Consider the following 19,190-nt stretch of genomic DNA (forward strand, 5'->3'; position numbering starts at 1 on the left):
GGTTTTCTTGCTGTGAACAACACTTGTTTCAGGTTAGTCCTCCATAATAACTAGGACATTTATCGTTTTTTAAGATACTATATTGACTATTTTGTACATATCGACAGACGTGCAACTAGCTCATGTTATTTGCAAGTTAACAAGTGACTGTTGTGTTGCCACCAGCAGGCTAGCTAAGTGTTAGCATGCTAATACGCTTGCAACTTTACTGCCAGCTAACGTTAGCTTGCTAGCTAGCTACCTCAATACAACTTGGTTGTCAAGGAGAGTATTGTTGAAAGTGACTTGGATAGACTGCTGTGCAGCTAATATGCACATCGTGCGTTTGCCAGGCTCGTCTCTCAGGTCCTGATAGCTGGAGGGACGTTTATCTGCACTTCAGAAGGTAAACAACACAAAACCAATCAGCTAGCGAGCACTAAAGTGGCAATTGGGGTTTGAGCTGGCTTGCTGAAGTTAGTTAAAGTATATCACGGAGTTACCTTTTGTAGTGCTTTGATCAGAATTCAATTAACCTTATGCTCTAACGACAGATCCTGGTCGAGATATACGTGTTAAATTCAAAAACGTCCTCGTCACAAGGTCAACACGAATCACACACGTGCATAATCTTGTGCCTCATCACCTGAGCAAAACACCACATGACTCATGTCTGTCTTGTCCCAAAAACCAGAGAATGACTTGTATTGAGTACTGGCATATTGGGTATTCAGTCATGATTTCATATTCTGTTTATTACACTAGTACATAAAGCCACACATGACTATGTGATGTGGGGTAACCAAGCTACTGAACCAGGCCCACCCTGCCTTCCTGTATTTCAGCACATTGGTGTGTCATTCTTCACCATGGTTCAGCCTCAGCCCTAGCCCGGGGCACGATCACTCAGGACCCAGGGAGCTGGAGGAACTAAGTAGTCCGACATGAACCCCCAGTGCAGGGAGGTGAATATTCTACTCATCCATTCTATAGAGGACTATTGGGCCGTAGGTAAGCATTGTTCTGGCGTTCAGGCTTTTATTCCTTATAGTTTCAGACATTCCTTGTCAGCTCGTTCTGCCATTACCAGAAAAGCAGGGACATTCACTCAGTCAAGATCAGTTGCATAGAACGTTTATATACTTGACAGGATGGAGCAACAACAACAAAAATCTACAGTCTTCATCTACCTCTACGGATCGATTTATCTTTCATGTCTGGGACACTGATACGTAGAGTGGATGAGGTTTCATGATTGTTGACATTTCTGTCTGTTTCTCGTAGTGGAGCTCTGACAGGATTGCATGAGAAGGCCTCTGCGTTGTTTCAGAGGCTAAGAGGTCCATCGCTGCTACTTGGGAGTAAGTCTCTAAGTCTCATAAAAGCAACTGATTAAAAGAGAGATTACAAAGGCATGATAGTGTGAGATACCAGCTTTAGCAGTAAGAACACTGCATGTATTGTAGTCACCAAAGATTATTTCTCAGAGCTGCACTGCCATCTTCTGGCAAAACTAGAGACATTCAAAATATGTCTCATTTCCCTTGACAATTTCTAAATTAGTGAGATGAAATCCTGTTTTACAGAATACAGTTCATGTAATTACTGCATGACCCTTCCAGTGTAAGGCCAGGTTGGTTGTGGCACAAACCACCAGGGGTTTCAACTTACTCATTTCATATCTACAACCTAGGACCAATCAGATCAAATCACTTTTTATTTTCATCACAAACTATCAGTCATCATAATGTTATGACATCACTAAGCTGCGTCTCGGTCTGCAGGCCATGGAGAAGATGTCTCGCGTCACCACGGCGCTGGGCAGCAGCGCCATCAGCGGGCGCACCATGTTCTGCCACCTGGACGCGCCCGCCAACGCCATCAGCGTCTGTCGCGACGCCACCCAGGTGGTGGTGGCCGGCCGCAACATCTTCAAGATCTACGGCCTGGAGGAGGAGCAGTTCGCGGAGAAGCTCAACCTGCGAGTGGGCCGCAAGCCCTCGCTCAACTTCAGCTGCGCCGACGTCATGTGGCACCAGATGGAGGAGAACCTGCTGGCCACCGCCGCCACCAACGGCGCCGTGGTCACCTGGAACCTGGGCAAGCCGTCACGCAACAAGCAGGACCAGCTGTTCACCGAGCACAAGCGCACCGTCAACAAGGTGTGCTTCCACCCCACCGAGGTCTACATGCTGCTCAGCGGCTCGCAGGATGGCTACATGAAGTGCTTCGACCTGCGCAAGAAGGAGTCTGTCAGCACCTTCTCAGGTAGGCTGGTACAGAGAAACATACACTAGTATTATACAGTATACACTACAGGCAAAGGCAGTAAACACTTAAGAATTATAGAATTAGGATTATAGCATAGTAAATTACCTGTTTGGCAACCTTTAAATGTCTAGCTACGTACCTAGGGCTGGAATTAGTAACTGATTATTGCTGATAAGTTACTGTAAGGACAAGCAATGACTAGAATTTCAATGTACCTGTACTGGTAATATATGGCAAGTTAGACATTCTATTCTATTCTATATTAGATCGATGGTGTTGTCTACCTGCAATGCCCTACAGATGAGAATGCACTTGTTTCTGAAAGCAACTTCGGCTCTGACAGTGTTCTAAACAACAGCTTTCGATGTGTGGACTTTGTATCACACTCTTACTCGTGCATCAGACCACAGAGATGTTTGCGTGTTCTCACATATCAGGTTTCGCCGGCTTTTCTCTTCCCCCCCAGGTCAGTCGGAGAGCGTGAGAGACGTCCAGTTCAGTATGAAGGATTACTTCACCTTCGCTGCTTCCTTTGAGAATGGTAACGTCCAGCTGTGGGACATCCGGCGTCCGGACCGGTACGAGAGGATGTTCACCGCCCACACCGGACCCGTGTTCTGCTGCGACTGGCACCCCGATGACCGGTAAGATCAGTCTCTAGGGAGGATCCTTCAACTGTCAAGCTTCATGTCAGCACAATGCTTTCAAACTGAGAACTGAAATGAGGTAGTCTATCTCAGGATGTCCAGATAGCTAGAACCCTTCAGAACATTTTAACCTGTTCCGTGCCCAACAAGGCAACCGTGATTTACATATTAATGTTGTCACTGTGCCTTTCAAAAGCTTGCTGTTGTGTTGGCGTCTGTAGGGGCTGGCTTGCCACTGGCGGCAGGGACAAGATGGTGAAGGTGTGGGACATGACCACCAACCGGGCTAAGGAGATCTACTGCGTCCAGACCATCGCCTCGGTGGCCCGGGTCAAGTGGCGTCCGGAGAGGAAGTGGCACCTGGCCACCTGCTCCATGATGGTGGACCATAACATCTACGTGTGGGACGTCCGCCGGCCCTTCATCCCCTTCGCCACCTTCGAGGAGCACAAGGACGTGACCACGGGCATCGTGTGGCGCCACCAGCACGACCCGTACTTCCTGCTGTCGGGCTCCAAGGACAGCACGCTCTACCAGCACATGTTCAAGGACGCCAGCCGGCCCGTGGACCGGGCCAATCCCGAGGGGCTGTGCTTCGGCCTGTTCGGAGACTTGGCCTTCGCCGCCAAGGAGAGCCTCATCAGCGGGGACGCCAGCCGGAAGCCGTACCCGGGCGGCGACCGGCGCCACCCCATCTTCTTCTTCAAGAAGCCCGACCTGACGGAACAGTTTGCCCACGTGTCCAGCGCCCTCAGCGTGTTCGAGACGGACCTGGAGAGCAGCCGCATGGACTGGTTCGTCAAGACGGCGCGTCTCTACCTGCTCAGCGGCAAGCCGTTCGCCGAGCTGTGTGACCACAACGCCAAAGTGGCCAAAGAACTCAACAGACCTCAGGTTTGTCACCAGGCATCCTTGGAAAACAGTCGTATCTCCTACTACTCTATATGACATACTGGACTACCTATAGAGTATCATTGACACTGAGTAGTCTGGGTGGTTGTTTTAATCCCATGGGTTATGTTGTGTTAAACGATTGTTCTTACAAACCTTTCTCCATCATAGGTTTCAACCACGTGGACCATGCTCCGAATCATGTTCTCAGACCCAGCCAACCTCACCACGCCCGGTCCAAATCACATCATCGGCAAGCTGGGCACCTTGCCCTTAATGAACAGGTAACAGCAAGCTGTTACAAGCCTCTCAGTAGCCTGGAATAGCACTCGGATTGAAATGAAGCTAGTCTCGCATAGCCAGACCTATCCCCACACTTCGTTTAACGCTGTGCCGGCGCTGGAGAAAGATCTGTCTGGACTCATTACCGGGGCAATTTCATTAAACTAATCACAATCATCTTGAGCGGAGCGGTTGCTTGGTAGTTGTTTCACGTAGTCTGGATCGAATCTGATTTGGCCGGGAATCAGATCCATCGCTACTGATTGGGCGGCAATAAACAAACGATGAGGCTTATCCCCAAAACCTACATCCGTTGAGTCAGACTAACATGAAGCTAACCTGTGAAGTCATGATTACCCCAGACCAGAGTTGTCTCTTAGAATCTTATATTTAGCATAATTAATATTCTTCTATGGCCTTGCCCCTGTTCACTGCAGTTTCAGTATGAAGGAGATGGGGCCAGGGATGGGGAGCGAGAGCAGGCTGGACCGCAGCAAAGGAGAGAGCCGTCAGGACAACATCCACCTGGAGCCTGGCAACTCACTCATCAACAACAACAACAACAACGACGGTGAGACGTCCCTGCAACACTCTAGAGCTACTCCCGGAGCCAATCAAGGCCAAATTCCAATATTCATTAAATCCATATATTCACTCTTATACAATGACCAATCTGACCGGTTTACAGCCATTCGTGCAATATTCATGACATCGCACCGCAATTACCTCTTAAGAGTTCCAGCTGTGCGCCGGGCTTAACGACTCCCCCTAGGCGCTTATCCGTGACAGGATTCCCTGATAGAGCGAACCACGCTGACTGAGTTTCCTCCATCTCTCTGCAGACAACGAGGAGACGGAGGGCAGCGAGGGCCAGGCGGAGTACATGTTCGGGGACGCTGAGCTGGACGATGATGACCTCTACTCTATGGAGCACGACAACCAGGCAGGTGAGTCCCACGCCCTGCTCTATGGCCCACACTGGACAGCTAGCCGCTGCTAACCCCATACATGAACACTCCCTAGTGCCTATCATAGACTTGACTGCTGCCAACCTATCTATAGACATAGATATATATAGTTATTACACGGCTCTCTGAAATACTCGATTCTGATTGGACAATTGCTCATTCTACTGGTGAATTATTTCTTGATAATTCACCGGCTTGGTGCAATAATCACCGCTGCCAAGGGCAACACATTATATGTCTATGGGCGACAGTTGGAGGTTGTCTGAAAGTTGCTGAACATTCTAAACATAACGGTTGGCTTTTGTAGGCTTATGTGAAGAGAAAATGTGGAATGATGATGACCTTTGTGTAAATTTTGATCTGTGTATTAATGTTGTTGGTAAGTAGCTGAGTAATAAGCGGGATATCACTTATTACTCGGCTTTGCCTCGAGGTTCCCACCGCACTATCCCTTACATACTCTATCCCTTATATACACTATCCCTTATATACACTATCCCTTATATACACTATCCCTTATATACACTATCCCTTATATACACTATCCCTTACATACTCTATCCCTTATATACACTATCCCTTACATACTCTATCCCTTATATACACTATCCCTTATATACACTATCCCTTATATACACTATCCCTTATATACACTATCCCTTATATACACTATCCCTTATATACTCTATCCCTTATATACACTATCCCTTATATACACTATCCCTTATATACACTATCCCTTATATACACTATCCCTTATATACTCTATCCCTTATATACACTATCCCTTATATACACTATCCCTTATATACACTATCCCTTACATACTCTATCCCTTATAAACACTATCCTTATATACACTATCCCTTATATACACTATCCCTTACATACACTATCCCTTATATACACTATCCTTATATACACTATCCCTTATATACACTATCCCTTACATACTCTATCCCTTATATACGCTATCCCTTATATACGCTATCCCTTATATACACTATCCCTTATATACTCTATCCCTTACATACTATATCCCTTATATACACTATCCCTTATATACACTATCCCTTATATACACTATCCCTTACATACACTATCCCTTATATACACTATCCCTTATATACACTATCCCTTATATACACTATCCCTTACATACTCTATCCCTTACATACACTATCCCTTATATACACTATCCCTTATATACACTATCCTTATATACACTATCCCTTATATACACTATCCCTTACATACTCTATCCCTTACATACACTATCCCTTATATACACTATCCTTATATACACTATCCCTTATATACACTATCCTTATATACACTATCCCTTATATACACTATCCTTATATACACTATCCCTTATATACACTATCCCTTATATACTCTATCCCTTATATACACTATCCCTTATATACACTATCCCTTATATACACTATCCTTATATACACTATCCCTTATATACACTATCCCTTATATACACTATCCCTTATATACTCTATCCCTTATATACACTATCCCTTATATACACTATCCCTTATATACACTATCCCTTATATACACTATCCGTTACATACTCTATCCCTTATATACACTATCCCTTATATACACTATCCCTTATATACACTATCCCTTATATACACTATCCCTTATATACACTATCCCTTACATACACTATCCCTTACATACACTATCCCTTATATACACTATCCCTTACATACACTATTCCTTATATACTCTATCCCTTACATACTCTATCCCTTATATACACTATCCCTTATATACACTATCCCTTACATACACTATCCCTTATATACTCTATCCCTTATATACACTATCCCTTACATACTCTATCCCTTATATACACTATCCCTTATATACACTATCCCTTATATACACTATCCCTTACATACTCTATCCCTTATATACTCTATCCCTTATATACACTATCCCTTATATACTCTATCCCTTATATACACTATCCCTTACATACTCTATCCCTTATATACACTATCCCTTATATACACTATCCCTTATATACACTATCCCTTACATACACTATCCCTTATATACACTATCCCTTATATACACTATCCCTTATATACTCTATCCCTTATATACACTATCCCTTACATACTCTATACCTTACATACGCTATCCCTTATATACACTATCCCTTATATACACTATCCCTTAGAGGTCTTCACGGGTCGGGTAAATCCAAAAGGACCCGAATCGGACCAGAGACCCGTACGGGTCCGGGTCCACATTTCCACGCTTTTATTATGGTCAATTGGGTTCGGGTGGTTCCTTCTATTACCTCGGGTCTGTTTATCATTATGCGTAATACCCGAGAGAAACGCATGACGCGAATTCAGTGAGACCGCGGCCGCGACGCGAGCGGAGACACGGCAGCCACCACCAGTAGCCTACCTTGTGAAAAATAAGCTGAAAGAAAATGAATATAAAGAGGTCAAACCTAGCGGCAGCTTTTTGTAACCTTATTTATTTACGGCCGTTTCATTTCCATGCTGCCACATCACAGCCTGACAAAACAGCGATTGATCCTGTCAAGATTGAGAGGATAAATCGCAATTCCATCCAACTGTGATGCAACAGCATGCAAGCCAACAGCCGTGACAGCCTAAGCGATTAATGCTACTAGGCTACTTGCTACTACTACCTGTCGGATCCGTAAAATACCCGATCCGACTCGGGTCTCTGTCCTACTCCTGCTCTCGGACAAAATCGGGTCCGGTATACATATTTAAAAAAATGATGGGATTTAGTCGGATCTCGGAACAAATGTCTCAAGTCCATCTCTGTTTCGGGTCCACATTTTAGACCTGAGAAGACCTCTACTATCCCTTATATACACTATCCCTTACATATCATCTCTCCAGGGTTCTCACATGTATATTACGCTGTTTGCTCACAGTTGTGTTTTCCCCGACTCCCTCCTCCTCCTCCTCCTCCCCTTTCACCCTTCATCTCCTCCTCCTACACCTCCTCCTCCACCTCTTCCTTCACCTGCTCCTCCTCCTCCCCTTCCACCCCCCCTCCACCTCTTCCTTCACCTCCTCCTCCTACACCTCCTCCTCCACCCCCTCCTCCTCCACCTCTTCCTTCATCTCCTCCTCCTACACCTCCTCCTCCACCTCTTCCTTCACCTGCTCCTCCTCCTCCCCTTCCACCCCCCCCTCCACCTCTTCCTTCACCTCCTCCTCCTACACCTTCACCTCTTCCTTCATCTCCTCCTCCTACACCTCCTCCTCCACGTCTTCCTTCACCTCCTCCTCCTACACCTCCTCCTCCACCCCCTCCTCCTCCTACACCTCTTCCTTCACCGTCTCCTCCTCCACCTCTTCCTTCACCTCCTCCTCCACCTCCTCCTCCACCCCCCCCCCTGAAGCGGAGGAGCAGGAGTACACGCTCCCCCAGGAGGCCTTCCCGCTGCGCCACGAGATCATGGACAACCCAACGGGGCCCGAGCACCTGCAGCAGGACAAGGCCGACTCCCCGCAGGTGAGCGGCAGCGAGGCGGAGGTGCTGTGCCTGACGCCCATCGAGTCCTTCTCGCTCATCTCCATCTCGCAGCCGCTCTTCACCCCCCACCTGCCGCCGCGCTTCTTCTGCCCAGTCGTCCGGCAGATGCTGAGCCACTACGCCGAGCAGGGCGACGTGCAGATGGCCGTGTCCGTGCTCATCGTCCTTGGCGACCGCATCCGCAAGGAGATCGACGACCTCACGCAGGTTAGGGGGAGCGGGCGGCGGCGAGGCCGAAGCTTTTTGTTCAGCCCGTCAAGGGATCATTCGCTATCAACTACTCTGTGTGCCCTGGCAAGACACGTGTGGTCTGTTGTTAAAATGAACAATATTATTTATTCTATGGTTACTTTAGGGGTAACTTACTGGCCTAGTGTTGGTTAGTTCAGTCAAAAACTCATGAGGATTTGCTTAATGGAATAAAATAGCCTGAATTTGATCTTTGAACAGCGTGAATGTCATCACTTCTTAATACTGATTAAAACCTGTTTATTTCTGACATTATTGCTGTGGATTCAGACTTGTTCTAATAGACTCCTGCGTGCGCCTCTCTCTTCCAGGAACACTGGTACATGTCCTACATTGACTTGCTGCAGCGCTTTGAACTCTGGAACGTCTCCAACGAGGTCATCAAGTTGAGCACGTGCAGCGCCATCACCTGTCTGAACCAGGCCTCCACCACCCTGCACGTCAACTGCAGCAACTGCAAGCGGCCAATGAGCAACAAGGGGTGGATCTGCGACAGGTACGTTCGACTACCCCCCCCCCCTCCCCCTCATCCAAGCTGAGCTGATTTACTAGGTTTGTAAACACTGGTGAACGCTCCCGCGTGCCTTCTGATTGGCTGGCTTGAATTCCAGTCATAATGCCAAATATTTCACCTCAGAGAAAAACGTAAGGCTGGTTAAGAGCATAAAAAGACAGGAGATTCAGATAAGCACCAGAACCCTCAACTGTACCTGAGGGTTAGGCACGCAGCTTTTGACACCCGTTACAGGCCTGTATGTTGGTCTACTGTACAGTACATCAAACTACATGCAGGCTGCTCAAACCTGTGCAGCTTGCTGAGGACTCCGATGTCTAACCTCCCTCCGCTCCCCCAGGTGCCACCAGTGTGCCAGCGTGTGCGCCGTGTGCCATCACGTGGTGAAGGGCCTGTTTGTGTGGTGCCAAGGCTGCAGCCACGGGGGGCACCTGGAGCACATGATGAACTGGCTGAAGAGCAGCTCGCACTGTCCAGCCGGCTGTGGACACCTGTGTGAGTACACCTGAGCTGAGCTCCCCCCGGGCCCCAGCCGCGCCTCGCTCCCCCAGGCCCCAGCCTCGCCTCGCTCCCCCAGGGCCCCAGCCTCGCCTCGCTCCCCCAGGGCCCAGCCTCACCTCGCTCCCCCCGGGCCCCAGCCTCGCTCCCCCAGGGCCCCAGCCTCACCTCGCTCCCCCAGGCCCCAGCCTCGCTCCCCCAGGCCCCAGCCTCGCTCCCCCAGGCCTGGCCCGGCTCCCCCAGGCCCGGCCCGGCTCCCCCTGGCTGGCTGGCTGTGTTGGTGGGAGCTGGCCTGGTACCGGCCTCGCCCACCTCCAGGCTGGCCTACCCTGGGCCGGGCGGCAGGGTGGCTGTGATGGCAGGAAGGCTGATCACTCCTCATATTAGCCCAGCCTGGATGTTAGCAAGGTGGGTGCGCTGGTGCTGACAGAGAGATGGGGGAGGGGCCTGAGCCACTGAAGGAGCCAATCAAGGAGAACAAAGGGGATGCATGGAGCTATGTTTGGGAGAGCTTACCCTCAGTGCTCTGTGACATTGACTAGAAACCAGAAGTTTATACAATCAGACAGTATGTGGAAAAAAAAGATTTCCTTTTTTGGTTTTTAAATTCATCTGAGTATTGTCCAGCTGGCTTCATCTCATAACAGCTGGACAGAACCATTTTCTAAATGGTTCATTACATTTGTAAATAGAGAGACCTATTTTGTGAAGGCTGGTGTGTTGGTCATGTTGGCTATATTCACATGATATTATTTAACCATTCAGCTCTTCCACTAATCATGTTTGCACAGTGTTTTCTAGGGCAATAAATACATATTTCACTAGAAGTATTGTCTTTGTATCCTGAACAATGTGATCTGGTCTTATTGTATTGTTAAACCTATTGAATGTGACAGGTTATTTATTTATATTGACACGGTCATTTTAGTAACGCACGTTGCCATTTCTAGAAAATGTAATAAATGTTTTATTAATTGATTTTCAGACTTGGACACAAAACATTCACTAAATCGCACACAGGACTCGATGAAATCATATTTTAAGATGTGAACATAAATATATTTGAGGAGTTTGTGTGATACTACTTTTCAGAGGACAAACAAAGAAAAAAACATCCAGAACATTTGCCCAACTGTCAGAGAAGAGACCAGTCCTGTAGGCATGGATAGTAGATAAACAGGAGGTTTCAACAGCCTTTGTTTCCATCTATACCGTTTTCAGTTCTAGATTTTACTGAACATTCAGCAGGTCAACACCCAACATGCAACGCAGATGAAGACAATCAGAATTTCAATAATGCTTAATTTCATTTGAAAAACTAATATAAAGTTAATTCTGAACGATTGAGTACACTGAAATAATCTTAACTAGCATGTCTATAATTTTGTTTTGAAATATTTTTTTTATGTTTGGTGACATTAAGATCATTTACACTCATTTCATACTGGAGAACTGCATTGAAGATCTACAGTCAGTATGTTCCACAGCAAGACTCTACCTCACTTGAGAGTTCTTGCTGGTCAACCAGGTCTGTTCACATTCCCACTCCCACACAGGAACTGAAACAGTCCAACATCATTAGCACAGGCGTTGAGGGACTGATACCCTTCCTGCCTGCTTGTCGAATCCCTGCAGAAGCTGCACGTGTCCTCTCCCCGTGCGTGACCAACCCATTGTCGCCCCTGGCCTAACGGCCATTTCCACAGAGCGAGGTCTGGCTACACTGGTGCTCAGACATCTGTCCCTCTTCCTAGTGGGTCTGGGCTGCGCTGGCCTCGTCTCTGGGCCGCTCCCAGTCCGTTGAGTGTGTTCAGGGTGGTACGCTCACCCTCCGTCAGCCCCGTCACCAGCCCCTGAGGAGAACAAGGACAAGCGAGCTGAGAAGAGTACCTTCATACGTGTGCCGGTGGTGTTCATACGCACTACACACACCCCTGGAGAGTTAGCGCCAGAACATCCTCCACCCCAGAGAAGGCGCTCACCAGCGATGTCTAGGGCTGCTCCCAGCTGTCCGTCACCTTCTCTGGGACACTCAGTCGCCTGAGACTCTGCAGAACAGTCTGGAGGGTTTTCCCTGGCAGGATCACACACAAGTCTCAACGGGCTCGGATGACGACACTTTTGATTACGTTTTATCCATTCGCTAATGAACATCCGTTGTAAATTGTCTTACCAAACTCTTCTTCATAGGAATCCAGCTTTTTCACAAGCTCAGGTACACTGGTGGACTTCAAACCTTCCCCACCTATTGGAGGAGAAATAGACTTGCAGCTGTTTGGACAGTACGAACTTACAGTTTATGTGGTCTTGGCGTATTTGCTGGCCGTCTAACTGAAAGGTGTGCTGAACGCTAGGCTGGTAACCGACGCGGCCCGGGTCCGGTCTCAACATGCCGTTACCTCCGCCGTCGCCTTTCGTCCTGTCATGTCCGAGGAGGGGGCCGCCGTTGCCGTCGGCGCAGAGGCGGGACAGCAGCTCGGCGCGGCAGGTGTGGTCCTTCTCCAGCGTGGCATTCATGTCCTGGGCCAGCCGGTGGTTCTCCACCAGCTCCGAGTGCACCCTCCGCCACGCCATCTTGTCCTCCATCAGGCAGCCCTCCATCACGGTGCGCAGCTCCTTCTCCTGGGCCACCTGGGCCTGCAGGCTCTCCGCCTCCTCACACCTCTGCACCCGCACACCCAACGGTAGAGGTGGTAGTGGTAGTAGTAGTAGTGGTAGTAATAGTGGTAGTAGTAGTAGTGGTAGTAATAGTGGTAGTAGTAGTAATAGTAGTAATAGTGGTAGTAGTAGTAGTAGTAGTAGTAGTAGTAATAGTGGTAGTAGTAGTAGTGGTAGTAATAGTGGTAGTAGTAGTAGTGGTAGTAATAGTGGTAGTAGTAGTAGTGGTAGTAATAGTGGTAGTAGTAGTAGAGGAGGTAGTAGTAGTAGTAGTAGTAATAGTGGTAGTAGTAGTAGTGGTAGTAATAGTGGTAGTAGTAGTAGTAGTAGTAGTAGTAGTGGTAGTAGTAATAGTGGTGGTAGTAGTAGTAGTAATAGTGGTAGTAGTAGTAGTAGTAGTAGTGGTTATAGTAGTAATAGTAGTAGTAGTAGTAGTAGTAATAGTGGTAGTAGTAGTTATAGTAGTAGTAGTTATAGTAGTAGTAGTAGTGGTAGTAGTAGTAGTAGTAGTAGTAGTGGTGGTAGTAGTAGTAGTAGTAGTAATAGTGGTAGTAGTGGTAGTGGTAGTAGTAGTGGTGGTAGTAGTAGTAGTAGTAGTAATAATAGTAATAGTAGTAGTAGTAATAGTAGTAAAACGGGTGACGGGAGAGGAGAGATACACAGGAAAGGGAGGAGTCAGGGCTTACGCTCAGGTGGTAGTTTGGTCATACAAAGTAACTAGCTTAATCTATGCCACAGGGAGCTAACTTTGGAGTCAGCTGCACTGTGTGATATGGGAGATATGGTAAAAAGTCAAACAATGGCTTGTGATACATAGCTGTCAGGGTTGGAGAAGCGAACATAAATAGGGGTTGTTTGCGCCAGGGTTGGCTCAGCATAGCCACCTTGTGTAGTTGAATGGCCATTTCCTGCATCTCTGCCTCCAGCTGGTCAGCGTAGGCCTGTTCCAGAGCATCGCTGGGCGGCCGGGCACTGCTGTGCCATCGGGCAATGGCTGAGGTCATCTTACGCTTGGGACCAAACAGCCTGCAGTGGAGAGCCAAACAGAAGCACATGAGGGTTTCTATGTGGGCTTCATACAGCCTGAAAAGGGTGGAAATTCCTGTCTGTGGTGCTACACGTGTTTTGAGTTCAACCTTACGTGATTCCCACTTCCTTCAGATCATTTTCTGTTAGGGTGAGAAATATCCTCAAGTCGATGTCCTGTTCCTCCAGCAGGGGGAGGTATTTGGAGAAGCCGATCTGCTCGAGGAACTCCGCCAGATCCTGCAGCAGCACGGGGTCAAAGGTTAGCCATGTCAGCAGGTCAAAAAACCAAGAAAACACAACATACATGCAAGCAAGGCAAGACTGCTCTCAAGATAAGGAAATGTGATGGATCGACTATGCCTTCGATACTAGAAATGTATGGCGAGCCAACGCTGGCACGTGCCTTGGGACCCGTGTAGGATGGAGGAGGGTTGACGGGCGAGCGTATCCCAGAGTTCCCTGTCCCGCTGGGCTGCACTGTGTCACTGCTGCCATGGCGACCCTTGCCTTTGGAGTGGTGGCCCTTGTTCGCTCGGCGGGAGCAGCTCTTTTTAGCTTGGTCCGAGTCCTGCAGGACAAAGGAGCATTGTGCATGTCATTGTGGTGACAGTACAGTGGATCTGATGTGAAACAGTTGTGGTATATGACGGTGCTGTAGTGTACATTTATAGCAATTTTTTATAGCTTTAGCTATTTTACCTTTTTTTTTTTTCTTTCTTTTTTTTTTTTAACTGATATGACTGAGATATGTGTGTGTGTGTGTGTAATGTTGCCATGTCTGTAACATGTCCTGTCTGCCATTTGTTTTATTAGACATGGAAGCTTTTTCCACCACAAAGAATGGACAATAGTGCTTTTTGAATCTCGACTCTATGGGGCATCTGATGCCATCTGAAACACAGCTGCGGTATTCAACGGTGTCTCAGTAGGACCTTTATGGGGCGAGAGGGAGTGTGTGTTCCTACCTCGTTGCTCTCCAGAGAGCCCTCCCGGCTGAGTCCCACCACTCGAGGGAGACTCTCACTTCCGCTGCTGCTGCTCCTCATAGTAGGCATGTCGTTATCAAAGAAAGGGCTCTCGTCTGGAGTAGAAACCAAAGGGGGGAACACACACCAGCTGATACGGCTTCAGTTGCCAGGATGGGTGGGTTCGTAAAGGCGTCGGGTTGTTAACTAAATCTCTGCGTTCGCGGCGGCCAACAACATGCAGGTGGCTCGGCGCGCCTGTACCGCCTGGCTAATCTACAAATCATCAGGGTTGGAAACCTTAAGGCGACAGGCGATTGGTAGATCAGTGGGGGGACCCTGCGTGTTTTTGACCGCCATAAACATGACAAACTGTTTGTCCAACCTCTGCTGCTGTTGCTCTGGCCGTCCAGCTCGTTGATGGGCGACGTGACGTCACGGTAACGGATGCCCTCGCTCTGCTCGCCGACGTCGCGGAACGTCATGTATCCTGGAGGGGCTACAGCCGGCTCTGTGAGGAACAGCAGCCGTGTCAAACAAGGTCCAGGAAAAACAACACCCAGTAGCAAAGTACAGTATAAAACCCAAAGCACGCCGCAAGCAGCATGTCAAATGAACATTCTGCAACTGAGAACACTTTGAATCCCACCGTTTTAAACCAGGTAAAGCACAACAAAGAAAACTGTGACTGACTCTAGTCTATTTTCCAGGCTTGAATCCACACGACACCCAAGTCAGTGTGCATTAGGCTTACATCGTCACTACTGCTCGTAATTCAGGTCCTCTGGTAGAATAGAGATAATGGAGAGCGGAACAGTTGACTACCACAGTGTTTGCTGGTGCCTCCCACTCTGAATTTGGCGATGGCTTGCGGCCCATCATGGATGCTGGGTCCTTTGGCCCGGGTGCGACTCGGGCGGAGTCTGGGGGTGGCACCGTCTGAGTCCTCAGAAGAACTCAGGTCCTCAAAGTGTCCTGGAGAGCAACACAGGTGGCGGATTAGGAAATGGGGAGGAGGAAACCAACGCGCTGAGCATCATCATCATCACCATCAACACCACACATGAACACGGTGCCATTTGTGTGCATATTCAAGTGCTTATTCAAGTGCTTCTGCGTCGTACCTGGTTTGGCTTTGGGAGAGCGCATGTCGATGAGGCTTGCGATCTTGGTATGGCCGTACATCATAGCCAGGGCGCGCGCCGTTTCACCTTTGGCGTTCCGCTCATCTGCTTTGACACCCTGAGACGAGCGTGAACAGAAATGTAAAGCAGTCGATGGGTTCATCTAGTCGTACGCCGCATATACTGAGAATGAATACAGCTCGCGCTCAGTATGCTCACATGGTCGAGGAGGTACTGAACAATGATCTCATGTCCAGAAGCAGCCGCTTCCATCAGCGGAGTGAAGCCGGAGCTTGGCTCTCTGTGGAGGAGGAACGCCTCCTTATTAAACCTCAGTCAAGATGAGACGGCAAGAAATTGTGGCAGTAGAGGCGGTCTGACTGAACAGACTCACTTCACGTTGACATTAGCGTTGTTGTCCAGTAGGAACTTGACCATTTGCTGGTGGCCAGTGCTGGTGCAGTGGAGCAGGGCGGTCCAGCCTCGAGAGTCCTTCAGCTCCAGCTCAGCACCTTGCTTTGGGGAGACAAAACAACTAAGAGTCTTTCATATATATGCTATGAAATATCACACGTACAATTAACTAAATACAACCAGGTTACCGGGATAAGGGAGAGAGAAGATAATTCAACCAAAGAATAAAAGTCTGAATAAAAAGAGTCTGACCTGCAGCAGAAAGTATGCAATGCTTTCATTCCCACAGCTTGCCGCCAGCATTAAGGGTGTAAGGCCTTTGCCAGTAGTGGCGTTGACACTCACTCCCGCCTCCAGGAGTAGATTGGCAATGTTGTCATGGCCGATATAAGCTGCATACATCAGAGGGGTCCAACCTCCAATGTTCTTGCTGTCCAGGTTCACCTCTCCTCTGGAAAGACAACGTTCAATTGATGCATCTTTTAACACACAATACAATATCAACATTGATAAAGCGTAACCTTACTGACCTTTTGATGCACTCAGACACTATATCATACTGGCCAATAGAGCAGGCAGTATGTAGATCGAGTGGTACATCCAGTTCCTCGGGTCGTAAAGTGTCCCCCAGCCACAAGGAGAGACTGGCACCCAGCTGCTCGGATTCACTCGTCTCGTCGCTCAATTCCGACATCCTGTCTTCTTATTGCTGAACAGCACCAAGTTACAGGTCTAAATGTTAGTACTCATGTTACCCACCACAGTACCATGCAAGAATATCAATGGTAACATGGTAACATTTCATGTAAAGAGATAGCTAGTTTGCCTGGATGATGGCTGTACAGTCAGCAAGGGTAACAGGGCACGCAAACTTGGTTTAACTTGAATGTGCAAACTCGTTAGCCACGCTAGTACGGAGCTAGACTAGATATAGACCTGGTCCAGGTCTAGACTAGATACAGCTAGCTGGCTAACATAGCTAGCAGTGCTAACTATACTTGACTTTACTCGATGTCATGTGGCTAGAGAACTTGCTAAATAGCTACGGGTTTTTTTTTAAGAAAAAAAAACAGGGGACCTTGAAATATCTAAACCACTGATTCTGTGACTTTTACAGCCAACAAAACCTACCGTTAAAATGCTTTGTGGTGTTTTCCCCGACGTTAGCTAGCAAGTTTTGTTTGCTTGTGTGTTACAATTAAATATGTTCGGGTGAAGCGCATTAGAGCCTTTTTATTTATTTCAGTGAAACTACCACACTGAGGAACCTCGCTTTGCTGTACATAGCCATCACGCCTGATAAGACTAACGTTATGCACAAACAATATATCTGTCATGATGCGAGTATATTGATATAGGCTACTTTAATTTTATACAGTCTTCATTGAAAGGGTTGTATCATTATAATTGCTAATAATAATCAGAAAATGATCAAACATAAAATTCCTTTATTTAAACTTTAATTGTGTGGCACAATGTCAGACTTTATCATTCACACAATTTATTCACCACCAAAATTGAGTTAACCACTTATTTTCCCCCCAGAGCAATGCACGTTAGAGGAAGTTGAAACAGAACTCCTCCTTTGCAGGAGTGAAGACAAAGGTTGAGGTTTCCTCCTGCTTCTGCACACTTGTGCTTGGACAATCCGTCTCGGTTTGCACAGTCGCTTGTTGATTCTTTTGTGTTGTATTGTGAGTCTGTGTTTTGCAGTCTGCTCTCCTGTGGAAAACTGACTTCTTGGCAGGTTCAGACACTGATGTCACCTGAGCCGATGTCATTGCTGCAGAGGGACAAGCATTGGGTTGTCAAATAGGAACAGTTCAACAGCTCAAGCCAAAATTCTCTTCAGTCTGCGAGCCTCGTTTTGCCAGGGAAAATTTAAAATACTGTTTTGTAGAATTATTTGGTGCGTTTTTTTCAAGTATTCTTCTGGCTCTAATACTCACCAGCCTGAATGAGTTTGAATTGCTTGTCCTTCTCCTCCTCCATCTTCTTTCTGTAGTCTCCGGACATCGCCCTCATCACCTGCCTCTTTTTTGCCAGGGGGGCTTTCGAGCTGCGCAGAGTCTTGAGGCCACGAGATGACTCCTCCTCTATAGGGAGAAAAGAATTATGATACATTATCTTCTTTTAACATTGCAGAGCATCATCAACATTCTAATCAAGACACCTGGCTGGTAATAGTAATATATAATACTTCACACTGTTTATGATATTGTATTGGACAACAATAAGCAATATTATGACACTATGTACTCACTCTGTTTTGGTGTACACTTCTGGGTGTTCATTCTGAGTTCCAGCTGCTCGATGCACCAGTCCAGCTCTCTATTCAGCTGTTCTTCTGCAGACTGAATCATATAACCATAATTACACTGTACACACAGTCCACAGAGACTCAAGCTGTCAGAGAGATACTCACCAGTGCTGTCTGTCCATCTCCGTCAGCCCCCTCTATTGCTGATGAACTTGGCGTCTGTTTCTGCTGTCCCTCGGTGGCCCCTGAGGCTGTCTTCTTTTGACCAGATTTCTTCTTTTTCTTGGCTTTGGAGGAAACTGGCGGTTCGTTCTGTGGAGGATTCTCCTCTTTGGCAGGTTTGTGGCTGTCTGAGGCGGGCTCCCCTGAAGGAGAAGCTGCCACTGCCTCTGTCTTCATCTCTCCCTGTGTGTCCTCTGGGATTTGGAAGTTGAAGGCAAACCCAGATCCCTGTCCAGTAAAGACAGTTGATCCAGCGGGCTGGACACTCTTGGCTTCCTCTTGGGAGTGGGCCTCCGGTGCTTGCGCTTCCTCAGGGATGAAGTTGAATTTGAAGCCCTGGCTATTCTTCTGGCCTTGGGCGGCAGTAGGTGCATTAATATCTGTTCCAAACAATATCATCAATATCTCATACACACACACACACGTCAACATAATAAGATATCTAGAAACCTGGCTAACACAGGGGAAGATGGATTTAAGATCGGTGCAATACATATTTACCTATAATCAGTACTTTCTTCTCTGTCATGGTGTTTGTCTCGGCAGAGGTGACAGCTCGGCAGACATTATTATCTAGCAAATAGCTAAAAATTCTGAAGCAGAGTTGTGAAGATACGATTGGGAACGGAACACATGCCTGTCCTCGAGATTCAGTCGTCCG

General features: G+C 47.5%; 3 protein-coding genes across 7 annotated transcripts in view; 1 reads left to right on the plus strand and 2 right to left on the minus strand.

Moving 5' to 3' along the window:
• The window catches only part of anks3 (ankyrin repeat and sterile alpha motif domain containing 3), a 204,546-nt gene extending 187,313 nt beyond the window's left edge, over positions 1 to 17,233 (minus strand). Inside the window, exons 1-16 of one of the 2 annotated variants that reach the window (XR_014630984.1) lie at positions 17,179 to 17,233; positions 16,578 to 16,756; positions 16,300 to 16,498; positions 16,028 to 16,149; positions 15,853 to 15,934; positions 15,634 to 15,751; positions 15,335 to 15,484; positions 14,895 to 15,020; positions 14,510 to 14,625; positions 13,948 to 14,112; positions 13,657 to 13,781; positions 13,400 to 13,541; positions 12,257 to 12,521; positions 12,031 to 12,102; positions 11,840 to 11,931; positions 11,275 to 11,710 (exon numbers count right to left, since the gene is read on the minus strand). Coding sequence is in view for 1 of the 2 variants with exons in the window: in XM_084456674.1 (XP_084312800.1) it covers positions 11,849 to 11,931; positions 12,031 to 12,102; positions 12,257 to 12,521; positions 13,400 to 13,541; positions 13,657 to 13,781; positions 13,948 to 14,112; positions 14,510 to 14,625; positions 14,895 to 15,020; positions 15,335 to 15,484; positions 15,634 to 15,751; positions 15,853 to 15,934; positions 16,028 to 16,149; positions 16,300 to 16,498; positions 16,578 to 16,741 (1,929 nt within the window). In the remaining variant the exon portion in view is untranslated. Of the gene's footprint in view, positions 1 to 10,852; positions 11,711 to 11,839; positions 11,932 to 12,030; positions 12,103 to 12,256; positions 12,522 to 13,399; positions 13,542 to 13,656; positions 13,782 to 13,947; positions 14,113 to 14,509; positions 14,626 to 14,894; positions 15,021 to 15,334; positions 15,485 to 15,633; positions 15,752 to 15,852; positions 15,935 to 16,027; positions 16,150 to 16,299; positions 16,499 to 16,577; positions 16,757 to 17,178 lie in introns of those variants that run through there. The other variant, XM_084456674.1, reaches the window with a different exon arrangement.
• Positions 10 to 10,640, plus strand: wdr24 (WD repeat domain 24). Of its 3 annotated transcripts, XM_084456400.1 has the most exons (13): positions 10 to 32; positions 333 to 385; positions 825 to 990; positions 1,264 to 1,340; positions 1,764 to 2,247; positions 2,717 to 2,894; positions 3,119 to 3,791; positions 3,960 to 4,072; positions 4,508 to 4,641; positions 4,913 to 5,017; positions 8,463 to 8,803; positions 9,157 to 9,341; positions 9,700 to 10,640. In XM_084456400.1, the coding sequence occupies exons 5-13, from the start codon at positions 1,767 to 1,769 to the stop codon at positions 9,866 to 9,868; spliced, it is 2,379 nt and encodes a 792-aa protein (XP_084312526.1). In that variant the 5' UTR covers positions 10 to 32; positions 333 to 385; positions 825 to 990; positions 1,264 to 1,340; positions 1,764 to 1,766; the 3' UTR covers positions 9,869 to 10,640. The 3 variants fall into 3 exon arrangements, with proteins under 3 accessions (XP_084312526.1, XP_084312525.1, XP_084312527.1); XM_084456399.1 differs by lacking the exons at positions 10 to 32; positions 333 to 385 and having other exon boundaries at positions 507 to 990; XM_084456401.1 differs by lacking the exons at positions 10 to 32; positions 333 to 385; positions 9,700 to 10,640 and having other exon boundaries at positions 507 to 990; positions 8,468 to 8,803; positions 9,157 to 9,317.
• A 287-nt stretch (positions 17,234 to 17,520) lies between the features above and the next one.
• cUnh8orf33 (chromosome Un C8orf33 homolog) lies at positions 17,521 to 19,148 on the minus strand. 2 transcript variants are annotated; one of them, XM_084456705.1, is made up of 5 exons: positions 19,031 to 19,148; positions 18,473 to 18,909; positions 18,311 to 18,401; positions 17,997 to 18,143; positions 17,521 to 17,830 (listed from the first exon to the last, which is right to left on the minus strand). In XM_084456705.1, exons 1-5 carry the CDS (start codon positions 19,056 to 19,058, stop codon positions 17,604 to 17,606), a joined length of 930 nt encoding a protein of 309 aa, XP_084312831.1. In that variant the 5' UTR covers positions 19,059 to 19,148; the 3' UTR covers positions 17,521 to 17,603. The 2 variants fall into 2 exon arrangements, with proteins under 2 accessions (XP_084312831.1, XP_084312832.1); XM_084456706.1 differs by having other exon boundaries at positions 18,473 to 18,882; positions 19,031 to 19,140.
• Positions 19,149 to 19,190: the final 42 nt, after the last annotated feature.

The sequence above is a fragment of the Borostomias antarcticus genome (assembly GCF_949987555.1).
Source record: "Borostomias antarcticus genome assembly, chromosome: 22".
Lineage (NCBI taxonomy): Eukaryota > Metazoa > Chordata > Actinopteri > Stomiiformes > Stomiidae > Borostomias > Borostomias antarcticus.

Excerpts from the sequence above, each read along its gene's own strand:
- wdr24 (XM_084456400.1), top strand. The coding sequence starts at position 1,767 with ATGGAGAAGATGTCTCGCGTCACCACGGCGCTGGGCAGCAGCGCCATC. Across the intron at positions 2,248-2,716 it reads GTCTGTCAGCACCTTCTCAG|GTCAGTCGGAGAGCGTGAGA; the intron begins GTAGGCTGGTAC and ends CTTCCCCCCCAG. Across the intron at positions 3,792-3,959 it reads AAGAACTCAACAGACCTCAG|GTTTCAACCACGTGGACCAT; the intron begins GTTTGTCACCAG and ends TCTCCATCATAG.
- cUnh8orf33 (XM_084456705.1), bottom strand. The coding sequence starts at position 19,058 with ATGACAGAGAAGAAAGTACTGATTATAG. Across the intron at positions 18,144-18,310 it reads GAAGTGTACACCAAAACAGA|AGGAGGAGTCATCTCGTGGC; the intron begins GTGAGTACATAG and ends TTCTCCCTATAG. Across the intron at positions 17,831-17,996 it reads ATTCAAACTCATTCAGGCTG|CAATGACATCGGCTCAGGTG; the intron begins GTGAGTATTAGA and ends GTCCCTCTGCAG.